This window comes from Poecilia formosa, unplaced genomic scaffold (assembly GCF_000485575.1).
Source record: "Poecilia formosa unplaced genomic scaffold, Poecilia_formosa-5.1.2 Scaffold430, whole genome shotgun sequence".
Taxonomy (NCBI): domain Eukaryota; kingdom Metazoa; phylum Chordata; class Actinopteri; order Cyprinodontiformes; family Poeciliidae; genus Poecilia; species Poecilia formosa.
In genome coordinates this window covers 354,246-374,069 of record NW_006800369.1, presented here as the reverse complement: position 1 = coordinate 374,069, position 19,824 = coordinate 354,246, and the positions used below count along the sequence as shown (strand labels likewise).

The following is a 19,824-nucleotide window of genomic DNA, read 5'->3' as shown; positions in this document are numbered from 1 at the left end:
AATGAAAACAGGATTCAGAGAAGAAAAAAAAAACAAGAAAACGGGGGCGAGGGTGAAACACAGAGTGTGAGAGAACATAGATGAGGCCAAAACGTGTTTTTTACCAGGAGGAGGCTGCAGGTTAGCCAGGGACAACTGGGGGGGCGTCCCGCTCCCCACCCAGCTTCCTCCTCCTCCTCCTCCTCTTCTTCCTCGCAGGTTTCATTCGGATCTTCCCAATCACGGTTTTTATTGCAGGAAATTTCTGCCACACCACATTGCGTGAGCTGGAGGAGCGCTCCATTCTTAGCCCGGGCGCCGCTGAGTGCCAGGGGTACGTGGAGCCTGGCAGCGCGACGGTTACGCAGCAGCAAGAGGGGGGGTGCACTGCAGAAACAAAATCTGACGAAGGACTGCTGGTCCAGATTCCACTGCTGATGTTCTACAGAACCTGAACCTAACTTACAACTAGCACTGAAACGATTAATTGTGATTAATCGTTTATTACAATAATCGTAGACTAATTTAGTAAAAAAAAAAGTGTCTGTGTTGGCTAGCCCTCAGATTTCTATACAGACTGAAGAATCTGTGATGTCATGTCACAAAAACAGTAAAAGAGCAGAAAAGAGTTTCTGAATCCGAGTCTAGAGAAACATGAAAGACTACAGCTGAAACGACTAATCGTGATTAATTGATTAGGCAAATAATTGTAGACTAATTTAGTAACCAACTAATCATTAACTGAAGTATACAGACTCAAAAAAGGCAATTTGGTGAAAAAAGCAACATATTCAGAGCCATAATTAAGCTAAAACTGTACTATCAATCTATCTATACATATATATATATGTATAGAGAGAGAGAGAGAGAGAGCTTAAATATGTAAATGTTTAGCTAAAATTGATCAAGTTGTAGTTTTAGCCTCACCTGGATCAGAATTTTTAAAGGAATGCTTTTTTATGCAATAAAATTTTTATTTTCTTATTTAAAGTGGCTATTTCCATTTAACCACTAACCTAATAGTGGTAAAATGAAAAATCAGAATGTGCCTTTTTTATCCAATTAATCAATGAATCATCAGAATAATTGATAAAATAATTGATTGCTAAGTTGCAGCTCTACTTGCATGTAGCTTTTTAGGAAGATATAGGACCTTGTTTTAAGTAAATTATTCCTTAATATTGATAATAAAGTACTAGTTCCTCTAGCAGATCAGTTCATTTTTCCCATGTTATAAGTGAAATAATCTGCCAATGGAACTAGAGCTTTTTCATGAATGTTAAGGATGTTTTTTGTCTAGTATCTTGTGCAAATATCTTAGTACACTTGAATTAAGGTAAGATTAAATTACAAGCAACTTTACAGCAAAATATGGGCGCTTGTTTTAAGCTAATTATCATGTTACTCTTGCGTTTGGGAAAAATGTTTTCTTCTGTATTCAAAAATTATTGACTTAAAACAAGCTTGTATATTTTACTGAAAAGTTACTTGTAATTATTTTAGTCTTAATTCAAGTGTGCTAAGATATTTGCACTAGAAACCAGACCAAAACTCTTGGTCAGACTTTGTGTTTTTGCAGTGCGGAACTGCCAGGCAGCTCTGATCCAAGTGGCCACGCGTTTTTCCCTGGTAACGGAGTGAATTCAGAGGAAGATGGTAAAACAGAACCACCAGCACTGCCCTCTCACCAACACCCAATCTTTACGTCCCCTCCTCCTCGAGCTGGGCTTTCATCTGAAAAAGAGGCGGGTGCTTTTGGGGCTTGTGGTTTTTATTGAAATAATATTTTCTGTACTCTGCTGCTTCTCTGGCTCTGTTCTCCCTTAACAACAGGCATTATTTTTAGCCTGTGTGTCAAGTTCGGTCATTTCCTGCTGCAAAAAAGACTCGACCACAAGCAGACTCAAACACTGAGAGGCTTTCTGCTCTGCCTACCAAACTCACAATGTTCCCGTACGAGCCGCCCCCTGTCTCTACGCAAAAATGTAAATACTCACTTTTTTCAGAACCTACACAATCTAGATTAGGGAATCTATGTGGTTGAATAACATACCACAGTGTTTAAAAGGAACACTGGACTTGATACTACACAGATTCCTCAACACACCCAGGAACAGAGATGGGTAGTGACTAGTTACATTTACCCAGCTACAATTACTTTAGTAACTGTTTTGGGAAAAAATACTTTTTGGAGGATTTGTACTGTTTAATTTTGCTTGAATAACTTTATTATAAAGTATTTCAGCTTTTACTCTTAAATTTCTGGATTTTCTACCTACTGAATTAAAAATAGACATGTTTTAACTAAAAATTTACCAACTATTTTTTTCTTGTTTCTACTGCAAATATCTGAGTATACTTGAAATAAGACAAACTAACTTACAATTAAGTAACTTTCCAGAAAGATATAGGAGCTTATTTTAAGTCAAAACTTCCTTAATATTGATGAAAAAGTTCCAGTTCCACTGGCAGATTGTTTAATTTATTTCAAAATCGTTACCTAGCAACGCCACCCAAGACCAGCCGGTCGCCTAGCAACCCAGTTCTAGTTCTACTGGCAGATTATTCCACTTATAACATGGTAAAAAAAGATTTAAGAGGAATAATCTGCCAATGGAGCTAGTACATTTCAGCAATATTAAAAAAAATTATTTCCTTAAAACAGGCTCACTGGTAAACTAATCCTACAGTTTGACTGTAGGATTCATTCATTTATGTGGGAAATGTCTTCTTAGAAGTGAAAAAATTTCTAAATAAATAACTAAGGATTATTGATTTAAAAGTAGCTCTCACATATTGCTAAAAAGTTACTTTTAAGTTAGTTTTGTCTTATTTCAAGTGAACTAAGTTATTCACACAAAAAAAATAGACTGAAAATATTTGGTAAGATTTTCTGTTTGGTTATTTTCGTTCCAGTTCACAGTTACTAACTATTTGCATTGATATGTTGTGTAAAACTCAGTAAAACACATTGAGTTCTGTGGAAAGAGAAGATACTTTTCCCACAATGTTCAGCACTCCAGTCCTGCTCGGGTTGCCTGGCTGAATCATGCAGGGATCATGAGAGTCAGAGTTAGGAAACCAAGGTGTGGAGAGAGATGTAGAAAGACGATAATTATACCTTTGCTCCGCTCCCTCCCTCCTCCAGGTCGTCCCTGTGTAACAGTGGATAATCTTCCAGCTATCATGTCTAGGAGCGCCCTGGAGGACCGCAGCAGGCCGGCGGAGCCAGCAAAATGCTGTCGAGGGGGAAAGCAGACACCGCCGAGGGGAGTCTGGAGGAGGACAGCTCTCAGAAATCCGCCTCGCCAGACAGTCAAATCTCACAGACCGCAGTCGGGGCAAGCTTCCACACGCCACCGTGATCTCAATCACGTCAGAATAATCATTGCATTGATGTGTTGTGTAAAACAATAAAACGCATTGAGTTCTGTAGAAAGAGAAGATACTTTTCCCACAATGTTCAGCACTCCAGTCCTGCTCGGGTTGCCTGGTTGAGTCACGCTTAAATTAAAGTGGAACACACAAAGCGACGGTGCATTTTGCTGATTTATTTTTATCGCCTTTGCATGTGCAGCACCAGAGGACAACCTGTCCAGCTCCGGCCTGTCTGCGTTGGCTTTGTATCTTTAGCTGGGCAAGATGAGATTCCCAGCGTCTGGGGTAATATCGCCTTCAAGATGCGTTGAGTTTCATCAGAAAAGAACACAGAGTACCATGCAGGGCGGAGCTGCTGAGTCATAATGGTTCTCACTTCATCCGGCACGCCAGCCCAAAACTCTGCAGGACAGGTGGGAAGATTTCAGGTTGTAAAACACCTGAGCAGCAGGTGTGGCGAGCAGCTCAAGGCACATCAAGCAACCAAAACGACGAAAAACGTCCAAATAATACTTGTAATGGTTGAAAAGGATGAGAAAACAGGACAGAGAGTAAAAATCCAGATTTTCTTTGAAAGCATTATTTTTTTGTCATTTTTGCTTTGTCTGTTTTGTATAACATCTATCTATCCATTGTAGAAAGTACATTTCCACCAAAAAAGCTAATACAGTTTGAGATTACAAATAAACAAAAAAGAAAATAAACATGTCATTGACCAAAATATAATATCACAGTTCTGTTTAAAACCTGTTTACCGACAAAAGTGTTTTAATGCAAAGTTTCAATATTTTTAAGGGCTGCAACAAACAATTATTTTAGTTATCAATTATTCTGACGATTAATTGATTAATCATATTACAAAATGGCACATTCTATAGATTTATCATTAAACTATTTAAGCATTTTTATACAATGTGAGAAATACATTACAATATGCAAATAGCAAATAATTAAATTACTTTTTAAAATAAGAAAATAAACATTTTATTGCCTAAACTATATTGCAGTATTCCTTTAGTAAATATGAACTGGTTGTAGCTAATAAAACTTGATAAGCTTTGGCTAAAACATGTTTTAATCTTAAATGAAAAACCTTTTTAAGTGTTGCAACTAACAATTATTTCAGTTATTGTATTGAATATTCATGATTAATCATATTTAGAAAGTGATATGTTCTACAGTTTTTTTCACATAACCACTGAAGCTTTTTAATACAATATAAGAACTACATTAAATATGCAAAAAAAATAATAATTGAATTCATTTTTTAAAATGAGAAAATAAGCATTTTATTGCTCAAAATGCAATGACAGTAGATTTTAGTAAATTTGAACCAGATGAAGTTAAAAGTATGCAACTAGTTCTGACTAAAACCTATTTGTAGACAAAGGTTTTATTAACCTTAAATGCAAGATGAATATAAATATTGTACAATATTTTGTGAATTACTTTTCTCAGTATGTTGTTTTTTTCAGCAAATGGCCTTTTTCTGAGTCTATATTAAAGTTAATAATTAATCGATTACTAAATTAGTTGACGGTTATTTCAGTAATCAATTAATCACGATTAATTTAATTAATCGTGATTAATCCTTAGTCTTTTATATTTGTCTGGGCTCAGATTCAGTGACGTTTTTCTGCTCTTTTACTGTTTTTGTAATATTACAGCATGGGCTCTTCAGTCTGTATAAAAATCTGATGGCCAACTAACAACAAAGACACATTTTTGGCTAATCTACAGATTTTTTTCATTAACCCTTTAAGCCTTTTTTTATATATATAAAACAATGAAAGATGCAAATAAACAAATAATTCAAATTCTTTTTAAGTAAAAAATATAAATTTTTTAATTGCCTTAAATGCAATTGCATTTCTTTAGTGAATTTTAACCAAGTAAAGTTAAAACTCCCACTCAAGGAGTTTTTGGCTTACAGACAAAGATGTTTTTAATCTTAAATGCAAAATGTTTATATTTTTTTGAACAGTTTTGACACGTTGCATTTTTGTTGCATGGCCCTTTTTTGATTCTTTATTGACCCTTTACAACTACATCACTTAATCATTAGAGGCGCCATGACGGAGATAGGAAGTGAGGGATGACAGTATTTAACAGGACAACCGAAAATGTTTTCCAAAGTTACTTTTGCCAGTTTATTCGTGGCTTCTACTTGTTTGAGTCCAACTGATTTATCTGTGAACGTAACACACCTGGTTGGGCTCACAGATGGCGGGATTTACAGAAGTTGGAAGCAGCTAGCTTAGAAACCGACCCGTACCTCCTCCTTCCTGACGTGTTGATCAAATTATCGACTTTGACTGAATTCAGACCACATGATTTATAGCACTATGTCATAAACGGCGTTTCCCCTTTACACCGGAGCAGCATTAAAATCATACAAAAGACGAGATGCTAACCTTTTTTTTCATGCATGCTAGGCTACGGTGAGGCACTGTCTCCATGGTTACCAATCACTGGCCACGCCTTCTCCACAATGCGATGTTTAATATCTTTCTATAATCATACTTACAAACATATGAACGTTAATCTTCTTACCTTGTAAAACGTGTTCGCTGCAAATCCGCCATTACACCGAGGGCTGACAGTCATTATGATTGACGGCTGATATCCATCACTGCCGCATCTTTCCTCATTAAAAGTTATAAAATAAAAAAAGTTTGGTTTGCATCCTTGTCAGTTTGTGCAGCCGACCACAAAGCACCCTGCACCATTTCTAAAGTGAAATCAACTAAATAAAAGCCATATTAGGTTACAGATGTGTGGTATCTGTAACGCATTGGTTGTTTTGACATCCGTCATGGCGGAGTTCTGGAGACTGTGACGTCACGTTCAAAGGGTCAACCTTTCACGTCGTCAACTAAATTAGCTGACAATTATTTCAATAATCGATTAATCGTGATTTATCAGCTTAATCGTGATTAATCGTTTCAGCTCTAGTCTTTGACATTCCTCTGGAGCAGTGTTTCTCAACCCTGGTCCTCACCCCCCCCTCCTGCTCTGTATGTTTTAGATATGCCTCTATTCCAGAACAGCTGATTCAAATGATTGCCTGACCATCAAGTGCTGCAGAAGCCTGTTAATCACCCAGCGATACAATTCAGGTGTGTGGCAGAAGGGAAATACCGAAAACATGCAGGACAGGGGGGCGCTGAGGACCAGGGTAGAGAAACATTGCTCTCGACCACAGGTGACAAACTCCAGTCCTGGAGGGCCTCTGCCCTCCAACCTTTAGATGTGCCTGTGCAGCACCACACCTGAATAGAATAATTAGGTCATTAACAAGACTCTGGAGAACTTATCTGCACAAGAAGGAGGTAATTAAGCCATTTCATTCTAGTGTTTTGTACCTGTGGCACATCTAAAAACTGCAGGACAGCGGCCCTTGAGGACTGGAGTTTGACATCCCTGCTCTAGACTCAGATTCAGTTCCTTTTTTCTGTTTTTGTAACATGACATCTTGGGCTCTTCGCATAAAGATCTGACAAAAATCCAACAAACAACACAGACACATTTCCCCCCCAAGAAAATAATTTTGATCTAACGCTGATGCAAAAGCCTCTCCACCCCACATGCTGGATGTTTCTCTCACAGCTGGGCCAGCTTACTGGCTGGATGGGGCGCGGAGGGTGAGCTGGTGGGGGGAGTTGGGTTGCATTCCTTCCATTGGGGCTGTCTGTCTGCCAACCAGGTCACTCCCAGTTCAGTCCCGGGAAAATGGGAGGAAGAATTTCCTCTGTGTCCATACTGGGCCCAGCCGGAGCCACTCAGAGGCAGAGGCCTGTGTGCACCGGGGCACTTGTGCATGCACAACCCCTGAAACTGAGCACCCAGGATAATATGACTTGCATGTTTTTTCCTTACACTGTAACAGGCGTTGGGTTCTGCTCAGTGTTTATGTGTGCACACATGCTCACTGAGTCACATTTTTCATATTTTACCGGTTTCTGAATCGCAGGCTATGGTAATATGACAGGAAGTAGATCAGTGTGACACATCTGATGCTGAATTGTCTTAAAGTCTGAACGTGTGTCACTGCATGTTTACTCCTCTTTCCTAACAGATGTCAATGAATAACCCATCCTGCTGGACAGAGCTGCTTTTTTGCATAGCCACCTATTTTGGAAGGACTTTTACTCGTATTATTTACGTTCAGATAGTTGTTAAGATGTAATAACCGTGACAAGATGAGAGAGAAGGAGGAAGTTCAAACCATCTCTTCCAAGATAGATATCCTCTACTCCAACATCTTCCTTCTTAGCTTTCTAACCATAATTCCAGAGAGAGATTAAAAGAGGCAAACCCCTGATGGCGTCATCTAGGACATAAGACTGTAAAATATCATCTCTCCTGCCTGAAAATTGAGCTCTTAGCATGTCATGACATCAACTGTCTTTGGACAGAGGCCTTTATAGATTAGTTGCTAGACTGACTGCTGCTGGAGATTCTTCCTTCCCAGAGCATCACCGTCTGCAACGACTCTTTGAAGGTACTTGGATTATATGAGTTAGGATAACATTTAATTTCCTTTGGGATTAGTAAGGTTTTTTTAAGGTGACCTTTGTTGGGATAGGTCTATGGCCTATACAAAACACGTTCACTACATTTTTTTGCACAAAATCATTCTTAGATAATGAAATTCTAGTCAGGTCAGCCCGGCCTCCAATGAGCAGTTTTAGGGCCTTTAAATTCAAATAAGCTATTGCTGGCCACGCCCTCTAACTCAACATTTAAACTCATACAAATTATACAACTGTACATCTTTGAAAAGCAGAAATGGAGCCTTCTGCACAACCAACAAGAATGCAGGAAGTGGTTTCAGGATTGTAAGTCAACAATAAAACACTTGTCTTTTCCAGCAGCCATTGTACAGCACATACAGCGGTAAAACCGGCTGACCAAACCCAGCTTGGGTTGCTAGGTAACGGGTTGGGAATGTTTCAACAAAAAACTTAAATGTAGTTTTACAAATCACTCTTTTAGAAACTGATGCAGCATATGGGACACAAGCAACAAAATCCAAATAAGTGAATATTTGCAAAAATCCCAATAAAGTTTATCAATTTGAGCAATAATATCTTATCATTGTCGTGAATTCAATTAAATATAAGTGGGAACAGATTTGCAAATTATCATAATCTGTTTTTATTTATGTTTTACACAATGATTCAACTTTATCGGGATTGGGGTTGTATATTCACACGCTACACATTTTGGATTTTAATGTGTAAAGGTGAAAAGCATTGTTGATTTTCTTCCATCCATCCATCCATTTTCTGAACACCCTTGTCCCTCAGTGGGGTCGGGAGGGGTGCTGGTGCCTATCTCCAGCTAACGTTCCGGGTGAGTTGATTTTCTTCCTTTATGTATAATTCAAACCTTCAAAAGTTTGATTTATTTGTGTGTTTTTTGGAGCTTTAATTCTCCCAGAAGTCTAAACAGAACCATAGTCATGCCGTCTTCTTGGGTTTTTTCTTGTCTGAGGGGCTTGGGGGATTGTGGTCGAGTCGTTGTCTGGGACAGGAAACATGTGAGCAGAATATAAGACGCGTAGCGAGCTTGGCAGCAGCGTGCGCACAATTACTCACAGTGCAGGCAGGACGGGGGCTCTTTGACGACACACACACAGGACTTGGCCCTCACAGGCTGTCACAAGGAATCAAATTAGATGTTCGCCCGCAAAGAACCAGAAAACAAGGCAGGGACTTTCTCAAGACGTTTGTTCAGTCTCAAGGGTCATTTGTCGTTTCAACCAGAGAATTAATATGTAACAGGCGTTCCTGCGAGCCCGCTACCTCAATAGGTCATTCAGTCGCTGAGTATTGTCTGTTTCACTTCCCTGGCGAGGATTCTGGTCCGAGGGAGAGCTGCAATCTGCTGTCTGACACGTTTCCTGTCTACGTTTCGAGTCTGATTTCTGCTCCCAGTGAGTCACACGGACCTCTGCAGTTCTACACAAACCCAAAGAGGAAGCAAGAGTTTAGATACAACTAGGACTGCCACTAACGACTATTTTAGTGATCGATTAATCGATCATTCTGACTATTAATCATAATTTAAAAATGGCACAATCAACAGATTTTTTTATTAAACCACATAAGCCTTTATATACAATATTAAAAATACACTAAAAGATGCAAATAAACTAACAATTGTTTTAGTAACTGCAATCGGTCATTATTCAGATGATTAAGCGATTATTGTATTTTAAAACTGGAACATTCAACAGATTTTTAATTTAACCATATAAGGCTTTTTCGAGCCTAAGCCAATTAGGGTTGCAATTTATTTTAGTTATCGATTAATCTATCAATTATGTTGACGATTAAACAATTAATTGGATTTAAAAATGATACATTCAACAAAATTTTCATTAAATCACATAACCCTTTTCATACAGTATTAAAAATACATTAAAAGATGCTGATAAACTGATTGTTTTAGTAATCGATCAATGTATCAATTATTCTTACAATTAATCGATTAATCATCTAAAAAGGCACATTCAACATATTGTTCATTCATCCACTTTAGTCATTTCTGTGAAATATAATAAATAAATTAAAATATGCAAATTAACAAATAATTCCACTCCCTTTTTAAATAAAAATATATACACCTCATTGACTAAAATGCAAAAATTTCACATTCCTCTAGTAAATTTGTATGAGGTGAAGTTGAGTAGTTTTGGTTAAACATACAAATATGTTTTTATCTTGAATGCAAAATGTATATATTATATATTTTGTACAGTTTTGGCTCAATTGCTGCTCTAAATATCTTGGGGGTTTGTAGCAAGAGGCTTTTTTTGAGTAGATAACGATTAATCATTTGCTGCACTGTAAAAACACAAAATCTTACCAACTAATTTTGGTCTAGTTTGTCAAAAATTGTATCTAAGTACACTTGAAATAAGGAAAACTAACTTTTGAAAAGTAACTTTTCAGCAAGATGTAGGAGATTGTTTTAAGTAAATAATTCCTTAAGATTAATGAAAGAATCCTTGTTCCACTGGAAGATTATTTCACATATAATACGACATTTGGAACAAGTTTTTCATCAATATTAAGAAATTATTTTCTGAAACCTTTATATCTTGCTGAAATGTTGCTTGTAAATTAGTTTTGCCTTTTTCAAGTGTACTAACATACTTGCTCTAGGAATTAGACCAAAAATACTTAAGATTTTTTGTTAACTACTTGATGATTATTTCAATAATTGATTAATCGCAATTAAACCGATTAATCGTTTCATCCTTAATCATAATATGGAAACTACTTCCTGTGTTTACTCAGGTTATCTTTTCTATTCAGATTGTTTGATATGAAAACATTCAGGTGACTAGACAGCAGAAGCAAAAACAATTTAAAGGGCCGCACACGTGGAGAAGTTTGTGCTGCTGGTGCATTACATGGTGAAATGCTTCATGCTGAGCACCAGCTGCCGCTCTGCAGCCCTGTCATGACTCTTCACACTCACCGCCTCACATCCTCTTCCAAAATAATGGTTGAACAGCATTTCCTAGATGTGCCTTTTCATTTGGTTGCCACAAGCTGATCAAACAGCGCCACCTGGTGGTCACACAGTGTGTCTTCTTCTTTCAAATATAAGAATCTGACTTACCTTAAACCAAATGTTTAAAATGGTTGAAGTCCCTAAAAAAGACGAGCATATTCTCATTATAAAGTCATTATGTTGACATTATGAGTTTAAATGCAGTGATTTAATTCATCTGCAGTAGTTTGAGTCACTGTAAAAATAAACTCGTCTTCATCAGGTTATGTAATAAGCCAGTTTTATCCAAAAGTGTAGAAAAACCCAACAGATCCAACACTATTAAACAAAAACATCCGCACTGCAAAAACACAACATCGTATCAGGTTTTTTTAAAATGTAGGTGCTAATGAAAATACCTTAGTACACCTGAAATAAGTAACAAAGCAAAATTACAAATAACTTTTCACCAAGATGATGATATAACCCATCCTGTATATTTGGTTGTCCTCAAAATGACCACAAGATAGAAAATACAATAAAGCTTGTTTATGCAAACAAGAAGTCTCACTCTGACATAAATTGTGTGTTTCTATTTGGTTAAAGATTCTCTGAGTTTTATTCTGAAGTGTTTTCTCAGAGTAATGTTGCTCGAGTAGAAAAGCAGAATAAAGTAAAACTACTCCCAGAATAATGTATTTTTTCTAAAAGAGTAACTCTTAAGTAACTGTAACTGGTTCCTTTCATTCCAGTGATGCTGGTTCCCAGTTCCTATTGGCTCCCACAGGCTGAGTGAAGGAAGCGAGATGGGAGGGACGCAGGACTTTAATTTTGACTGAGCGTCTCTGCTGGGATGCAGAGCTGCAGCGATGGCCCAGGTAAAGGCTGCAGGTGCAACACCAAGGAGCCACCAGGACTTTGCAGAACTTTACTCTGACATGGCTACAGTGAGCTCCAGCGCAGGTTGGTCAAAAAGCAAATAAATGTGCTACTAACAACAACTGGTTTGACCCTAAATGTGAAAGTTCTGGTTCACTGTGACCATTTTATGGAATTAACTAATTAGTTTGTAAGCGTTCAGCTAAATTAGAATGTAAACTGTTGGTTCCAACTGATTTATTTGTAGAAATCATCAATGTTTTCAACTATTTTAGGTCGTAATTCTATCAGTTTTTGGTAAGGACATTGAATTTCAGTTACTTTAAGAGAAATACTGACACTTTTTTCCAGAAATACACTCTCATTTTGTTGTTACCAGCAGTTTTCTACTGCACCCCAATTAAAATCTAAACATTAAGTCTAAATTGTATGATATTCTAACCTTTTATGCTTGAAAGAATATTTTATTTCCAATAAGCCGTCTACTGTTTTTGGGTGGAGGAAGCTTATTTTGGAATACAAGACTGATAGATGCATATGGAAACTCTTGTCCACTATAAAATGATGAGAATATGTAACTTTCGTCTTCTATTGTGTTGGGTTTTGTTCTTAAAAATGAAAATTAGTGAATATATTTTGAAAAATCAACCTAAATGTTAGACTAAGCAACAGAAGCAGTGATGTGAACAGACGCCTCACTCCCCCATTTCCACAGATTGGCGCCTTCATCAGTGATTGTGGACATAATCTTGGTCAAATCCTCCAGTTTCTGGTATCTTTTTCTCACGAGCCTGTCTTTAGGCAGCCAAATCTCCGCGGCTCTCAGGTTGCTGAGTCACTCTAATCCCTCCTTTTTGGTGATTTGCACTCATACAACTGAAGGTTGTTGTGTTTTTTTTTTTTTTTTTATTGTTCCTTATTCGCCAAGGAAGTCAAGAAATTGGAGCTGGAGAATTGTCTCCAGTAAAAATGAAGGTCTTTTCCAGGCAAAGCCTCAGTCACCTTTGCATATGAAAGCAGATATAGGTGAGCCCGGGCGGAAAGCAGCGACGTCAGAGACCTCCATGGCCGCTGGCCTCTGCAGGGGGGGCAAAGCCTACCCGTCCCCCGCCAGGCGGCGTCACCGCACCACCTTCAGCCACAAACAGCTGGAACAGCTGGAGCTAGCTTTTCAGCAGAACCAGTACCCAGACATCTACTGCAGGGAGGAGTTGGCACGCATCACCAAACTCAACGAGGCTCGCATACAGGTGGGACAAAGAAAGAGCCTGAATTTATTCAACAAATTCATCTCCGAGTTCAGGTGCAGCAACGTTTGGTCCACAGGTCCGCAATCAATTTTATCAATTGGAAAATGTTTACCAATGCACACTTTGGGTTTCCATAGTTCAAAGTGTCAGCCATCTTGTTTAACAGGCATGTGTTACAGCTTGTATAGGTGAGCTTAATACTCTACCGCAACATATTAGGGCCAAAAAAATCTTTCTTTTTTTTTGATAATTACAAGAATAAATTCATTATATTATAAAAATAATATGGCAATAGAGTCAAAATAATACGAGAATAAAAGCATAATATTACCAGAACACAGTGGTAGCAATACAAGAATAAAATGATAATATCAGAAGAATGAAGTAGTAATTGTATGAGAATTCCAACACAAAAAATTAAAAAGAGAAATTTTCAGCATCTTGTGAAGTCATACTTTAGTATAAGTTTTACAGATAAGGAAATACTAAATCTTAGGGTACAAAATTCACATTTTGTAAGTTTTTATACTTCCATTAGGGTTTCTACTGCTTCTAAAAATAGCAGTAGAAACAATCGTTGGAGCAACAAACTCCATATACTTGGGAGCGGCTACAAATGCAGAGTTTTGGGGAAATTATAGTACATGATTTTTAAAAATTATTATTAACTGTTAAATGCTGTGATCGATCTGAAATCAACAAACAAACCATCATCCTCTTACTACTTCCTGTGGTCTTCTTCGTCGTTTTTTGCCAGCAGTAACATCCGGCTGTTGATCACGTGACTCATGTGACATGACGTGTTATTTCAAAATTGGCGTCTTTCCATTAAGCTAATTTATTTTCGTAATTTAAATTTGCACAGATAGATGGTTAATTAAAACGCAGCTACTGTTGTCTTGTCTCGGCAGGTGTGGTTCCAGAACAGAAGAGCCAAACAGCGCAAACATGAGCGGGCTTCCCAGAAGGTCTTCCCGGTGGGTGTGATGACGGGCCACAGGACGCTGATGGCCGGCATGCCTCGACAGTACTACCCCCAGCCGTTAGCCCACATCCCCCACCTGTCCTCCATGCTGCCGCCCGGGCCGTACTCCCGCCACCAAACCCAAGTCAGCCGCTGTCCGTGTCCCAGCAGCCCGCCACAGCCAGCGCCGCAGCGGCAGCACGACGACTGGTACGGCTCGCTGAGAACCAACCTCCCGTCACCCATGTTCCCCCTGGGCTCCATGCAGCCGCTGGAGACGGCCAACCCCTGGAGCTAGGAAGGGACGGGGATACCTACGGAGCTACATTGGGGCCATAAAGATTATTTAAAAAGAAAAAAAATGAAAATGAAAAATTATTTTGAAACTGAAAATAAAAAGTTCTGAAACTTTGAAGCTGAAAAGAATTTCAAAATTGGGGCGTGGAAGGGGGAGAATCACTTTTAATTATTAATTTATTTGTTTTTTACTTTAATTTTTCCCCCAGTTTCAATCATTTTTTTCATTTTCAAAATAATTAAGTTCAAAAGCAAAAGAATTTAAAGTGAAAAATTATTTTGGTACTGAAAAATGAGTCAAAACTTAAAATATATATATTTCAACTGAAAAAAGTTTGAAACTGAGAAAATGTTCAAAACTATTTTTCAGATTCAAAGTTCTTTTCAGTTTCAAATCTTTTTATTCACTCAAAAAAGATTTTCCATTTCAGATAATTTTTGTTTTAGTTTCAAAAATAATTTCAGTTTGGAAAAAAAAATGAAAAGAAAAAATAATTGGAAACTGAAAAATATTTTTGAAACTGAAAAAAGTTTTAAAACTGAGAACAAAGATGTGAAACTGAAACAAATGTTAAAAATTATTTTTCAGATAATTTTTTTTCTTGCTTTTAAAAAAATTTCAGACTCAAATGATTTTTTTGTTTCAAAAGAATTTTTCAGTTGTAAAGAAAAATATAAAATTTAACAAAAGAATGTGAAACTGAAAAAAAAATCAAACTATTTCAAGTTTCTAGTTTTAAAATAATTTTTCAATTTCAAATGTTTTTTTTCTTTTGGATAAAATTTATGGCTCCAATTTTCCTCCATTGTAGCCCACCTGTTGTACATGTCGATTTTTCCTAAATAAAGCCAGAATAAAAACTAAATACATCTTTATTTGAAAGCAAGATTTTCTGATTCATAAGTTCTAAATACCTGAGGAAGCTACTGTCCTCTAGTGATCATTTTGAGATCTGCATGATCTAAAATGCGGATGTTTTTCATTATTTTATGTTTTGTTATTGAGTTGTCTGTGGAGTTTCAGCATTCACCATTTGACAGTAAATCTGACATTCCTCTGTGCAGAAGAAAAATTTTTGCAGGCAAAGAAACAGATTTTTTACTTTAAAAGCTGCACAATCATTGATATCCTGCTAATAAGTACATGAATAATTTCATTTCAACAGGTTTTGCTTATCGTGCAGCAGATTTAAGGTGAGAAGGTTGATTTTGTTACATTTATGCCAATATAAATGTAACAAATCTTTGTTTTCACTGATCCCTGTAAGCCAATTACACATTAGAGCTAGAATTTAAAATCAAATTATAAAACTCATTAGTTACCCCCTTGAACATTTTCTATTATCCTTATCACTAAAAGTTTTTCTTTGGTAGATACAATTGCAATTAAATAGCAACAAGCACAGCTCAACTTATGTGCAATTTGGAGGTGTGTGCATGCTTGTTTTCCGTAGGAACTTCAAAGGAGCCCCAAAAATTCAAATAAAAATCACACACACAAAAAACCAAGCAGAGCAGAGAATAAATTTGATTTCATGAGTTTAATCTACCAGAACCAAACATAATTTACCTTAAAGTAACAGAGAGAACCGTTTTCTTTTCACATTCCAGAGTTACATTTCCTGACCTTTACGTCATTTCTCTCCACAATCAGAGCCGATTGAAGAATCAACACTGGTTGGCAAAAACAAAAAAAACAAAAAAAAATAGGGTTCATACATATGAAGCAAACGCAGATGGACTGAACAAACCCGATTTGATGCGTGTGAACTGAGCGTTTTAAAAAAGGCAGCTAGCATCTGAAGGAATCGTGTTGCATTCAAGTGCTTTCCTGAAACTCCAGCCTGCAGAAGAGTCTGCCAGTGTGCTTCCAGTCTAGCTTATTCAGTGTCGCAGAATCTGATGCAGCTCTGCTTTACATTCCTATTGCGACTGATGAAGAGCCGTGCGTCCTCCGGCTGACCAGAAGGGGGCGCTACTAGCTCGTCATTTAAACAAGGTTTACCCTTCTTTCTCTGACGACCTAATCTAATCTGTTGCCGTGGGAATGACATATTTACCCAATTATCTTCACAAGGAATCATTTGGTCCTAAATGTAGAGACTCAAACAGCTGGTGTGTTGAATTTAAGTTAAAATAGGGCGTATGAGTTTGAAATGAACTGGTCCGTTGGGTCAGTTCAACCAAACTACTTCATCGGTTTGTTTACTGCAGTTCAGTGGCTGGCTAGCGTACTTTGGTAGAAAACACGTAGCGTAGAGACCGCTAAAGTCTGAATAAAAAAATAATTTGGCTAAACTGACCCTTTAAAAATGGCACAATCTACAAAAACAGGGTACAAAGGCTACTGTTTTGTAATTCAGTGGAATTACATTCCATCTGGTATGAAAGAACTGTCACAAGCTTTGTAAATTACAAAGTTGATTTCTGTGAAAGACGGAGCAGCTTGCCGCCTCTCCCCTCATTCAGGATTCTCCTCCAGGATTGGAAACAAAGAAAACAGCAAGGCGATCTACTCCAGCGATTTGGCAAACTCTGCGTAGTCGATGTACCCGTCATTGTTTTTGTCGTCGTCCTTCAGGACCTCGTCGATTAGCGCGATGAGCTCCTCCTCCTTCATTGGCTGGCTGTTCTCCCCTCTCTCCTGCGATTCAGAACAGGAAAGGTTTATTTAATTTTTTAATATCAGGACAGAAAAGTTAAGTACTCGATACAGATTTATAAAATTGTTTTAATCTTGCATCATTTTGGAGAAATTTCAGGCGACTTTCCTTTAAAGAACTGATCAGTCGTCAGACAGAAGGGCTCAGAGCTGACGTTATGACTCTGGGGTCAAACTCCTAACTGATAAATCTGATGATTATTAATCACATTTTTTAAAATTGGCACATTCTAGACATGTTATTGAGCTATTTGAGCCTTTTTAATGCAATATTAGGAATTCAAGATGACAACAAATAATTTAATTCCTATTTTAAGTAGGAAAATAAACATTTTCTTGCCTGAAAGTACAATATCACAGCATTCCTTTAATAAATATGAACCAGAGGAAGTTAAAACGATGCCACTTGAAAAGTTTTGGTAGAAAACTTCTTAAGTGTTCACAGACAAAGGTGTTTTTTTATATTAAATGTATAAATATCTTGTTATAAGTTAAATAATCTGCCAGTGGATCTAGTACTTTTTAACGAATATAAGTTTATATCTTGCAGAAATGTTACTTGTACGGTAAGCCAGTTTTGTCTTATTTCAAGTCTACTAAGATATTTACAATAGAAACTAGACAAAAAGTCAAGATTTTGTGTTTTGTAAAATTGGCTTCCTTGGGAATCAATAAAAAAACAACAATTAAAAAAAAACATGTTTTTCTAAATATTTTTAATTAAAACGCAGTAATGCACATTGCAACTTTAAACCAACTTGAATGTATTAACTGCATGAATCATTTATCAACATAATCTACACAGTTTACTGCTAATCAGACAAATGTCTAAAATTATAGTAGCTTTGTTTTGTTCAGCCCCTAATTTATTTATACACCTACCTCTTTGTGTACATGTGTTATAGCAGTGGCCAACTCCAGGCCGTCCAGCAGGTTGTTCCCATCGTAGTCGTGCATCTTAAAATAATGCAGCTGAAGCTCCTGGGGCGTCATGTCTTTCTCAGGTTTGTCGATGACCCCCTCCAAGTGCTCCATGATGTGGCTGAGAGCAGAGGAAAGAGAAAAATCAGAAACTGGCCCATCATCCAGTGAGCTGGACGATGTGTCTGGACTTCAGGGGTGTTGCTCACTCTTTGTCTTGCACCATGTTTCTGTCAAGGCGAGTTATCTGAGCTGAGCCTCCCACTACAGGAGGAGGCTGCTGCTGGTGTGGAGACAACTGAGAGTGAGCACACAGGAAAGAGCAGGACAGGAAGAGGATCAGACCCCCCCACTGTGCACGACGCCTCATCCTGCAAGGGAGACAAATGCATATTCCTCTGTAAATCCATGTAACTAAACCCGTTTCTCTCCTGTTGACAAAAAACAGGCTAAGATTAGTAATAACTGTTCATCATAATGATAAACATAAACAAAAACGGACTTCAGCTCTGTCCTGTTTACATGTGGTTACAGTAAAATGCACAACGGAAGGGTAAACAAACATTACCGTTAGCTAACACGCACATTTGCTAGCCAAATTACTTATTTCCCGACAAAAAATCCCGCTAAACAAAATCAGCATCTACTCGGCCACAGTGAATACAAACAGCCAACTCAAATCCTCACTTTCAAGTAGTCGGTGTGGCCGCTGCAAACCGCTAAGGTGTTGTTTCCTCGCTTTCCTGTTAGCGACGGTAAGCGCTGAGAACTATAATGGACCAAGCAGCTTCCCGTACGGTGTTATGGACACGACAGCTCATTTTTGATTGGTCAACAACGATCGAAGATTGCGTAACAGAAGAGAGACACTTTCCCTCCTCCAACGGTCAACTCTTGCAACGTTTCAAACTGCAAAAAGTTAAATGTACTAGTAAATATTTAACCGAAGAGGTTTAGCAATTGAATAAATCAAGTAAAACCACATTAACTCGGGATTGCCCTGAAATCAAGTGATATTATGTTTCTGTTTTAACTAAAAACATCGGAATTGCTAAAAGACCGTCTGAAAGACACGTCAACATCTCCGCCATATTGGGAGGGGAAGCTGTTACTATTGAAATTATTCAAAGTGAGTGCAGTTTTAAAGCTTTTAAATAAAGCTCAGAGTCAACATTTCACAAAAAAAAGATTTTGAAGTAGAAATGTTTTATCTTCACGTTTGTCTCTGTTCAGCAGCTTTTTATCTTCACTGTTAAGCTAACAAGCAAACCAAAAACTTAGAATATGAACTATGATGCTCTTTCTGTGTCTGATAAGAAAAATAGATTAAAAATTGTAAATAGTTTTAGTAAACTGTGAAAAAGATTAGTTTTGAAAACAGATTCTCCCTCTCATGCTCCCAAATTGCGTCATTCTCTACTGTATTTTTAAAGTGCAATTTTTTGCTTTGGAAATCTCTGGGGATGCAGTGGCATGAAAAGTAGGGCCAATATTCTAAGACTCAGTGTTGTAATATTACAACATCTCAATTTCAAGCTTAAAAAATGAACAAATGTTGACTTTTTTTTTTTTTACCCAAACTTAGACATTTAACCCTAATATGAATCTAACATATTAGATTTAAGGACCAGCCCAAGCACTACTGCCAGTTACGTAGATATACCCAAATGGTAACTTATTGTTAGTGAACATGTTCAGTGCATTAATATAAAATACTTTTGGCACATTTGACACCCCACAGTTGTAGTTTAACTTCTCTTGTGACCTTTCCTGTTACATTGTGGGTTTTGCTGTTGAGTTGGAATTTTTGTTGTGATTTCTGAGGTTTCATTGTGGATTTTCCTGATACACTGTGCTCTACGCGGTTGAGTTGTGGTTTTTGCTGTTGCATTGTGACTTTTTTGGTGTTGTATTGGTGCTTTTGTTATTGCACTGTAGATTTTGTTGTTGCAGTGAGGCTTTTGTTCTTGCATTGTAGCATTTGT

General features: G+C 37.5%; 2 protein-coding genes and 2 long non-coding RNA genes across 4 annotated transcripts; 1 reads left to right on the top strand and 3 right to left on the bottom strand.

The window, feature by feature from the left end:
* Window positions 1–1,453: 1,453 nt before the first annotated feature.
* On the top strand, window positions 1,454–14,465 carry prop1 (PROP paired-like homeobox 1). Its single transcript, XM_007577178.2, has 4 exons — window positions 1,454–1,469; window positions 11,619–11,829; window positions 12,766–12,995; window positions 13,907–14,465. Exons 2-4 carry the CDS (start codon window positions 11,736–11,738, stop codon window positions 14,255–14,257), a joined length of 675 nt encoding a protein of 224 aa, XP_007577240.1. The 5' UTR covers window positions 1,454–1,469; window positions 11,619–11,735; the 3' UTR covers window positions 14,258–14,465.
* LOC107833704 (uncharacterized) lies at window positions 3,208–13,897 on the bottom strand. Its single transcript, XR_001659463.1, has 3 exons — window positions 13,696–13,897; window positions 11,863–11,867; window positions 3,208–3,218 (listed from the first exon to the last, which is right to left on the bottom strand). It is a non-coding gene; the product is annotated as an uncharacterized LOC107833704 (long non-coding RNA).
* On the bottom strand, window positions 3,511–6,171 carry LOC107833705 (uncharacterized). Its single transcript, XR_001659464.1, has 2 exons — window positions 5,911–6,171; window positions 3,511–3,759 (listed from the first exon to the last, which is right to left on the bottom strand). It is a non-coding gene; the product is annotated as an uncharacterized LOC107833705 (long non-coding RNA).
* A 1,313-nt stretch (window positions 14,466–15,778) lies between the features above and the next one.
* mcfd2 (multiple coagulation factor deficiency 2, ER cargo receptor complex subunit) lies at window positions 15,779–18,634 on the bottom strand. Its single transcript, XM_007577173.2, has 4 exons — window positions 18,527–18,634; window positions 18,049–18,210; window positions 17,801–17,960; window positions 15,779–16,900 (listed from the first exon to the last, which is right to left on the bottom strand). The coding sequence occupies exons 2-4, from the start codon at window positions 18,207–18,209 to the stop codon at window positions 16,769–16,771; spliced, it is 453 nt and encodes a 150-aa protein (XP_007577235.1). The 5' UTR covers window position 18,210; window positions 18,527–18,634; the 3' UTR covers window positions 15,779–16,768.
* Window positions 18,635–19,824: the final 1,190 nt, after the last annotated feature.

Bases quoted from the DNA above. Each gene is read 5' to 3' on its own strand.
- prop1 (XM_007577178.2), top strand. From the start codon at position 11,736: ATGGCCCAGGTAAAGGCTGCAGGTGCAACACCAAGGAGCCACCAGGAC. The intron at 11,830-12,765 runs GTTGGTCAAAAA...ATATGAAAGCAG, and splicing joins TACAGTGAGCTCCAGCGCAG to ATATAGGTGAGCCCGGGCGG. The intron at 12,996-13,906 runs GTGGGACAAAGA...TTGTCTCGGCAG, and splicing joins TCAACGAGGCTCGCATACAG to GTGTGGTTCCAGAACAGAAG.
- mcfd2 (XM_007577173.2), bottom strand. From the start codon at position 18,209: ATGAGGCGTCGTGCACAGTGGGGGGGTCTGATCCTCTTCCTGTCCTGC. The intron at 17,961-18,048 runs GTGAGCAACACC...CTCTGCTCTCAG, and splicing joins AACATGGTGCAAGACAAAGA to CCACATCATGGAGCACTTGG. The intron at 16,901-17,800 runs GTAGGTGTATAA...TCTGAATCGCAG, and splicing joins TAACACATGTACACAAAGAG to GAGAGAGGGGAGAACAGCCA.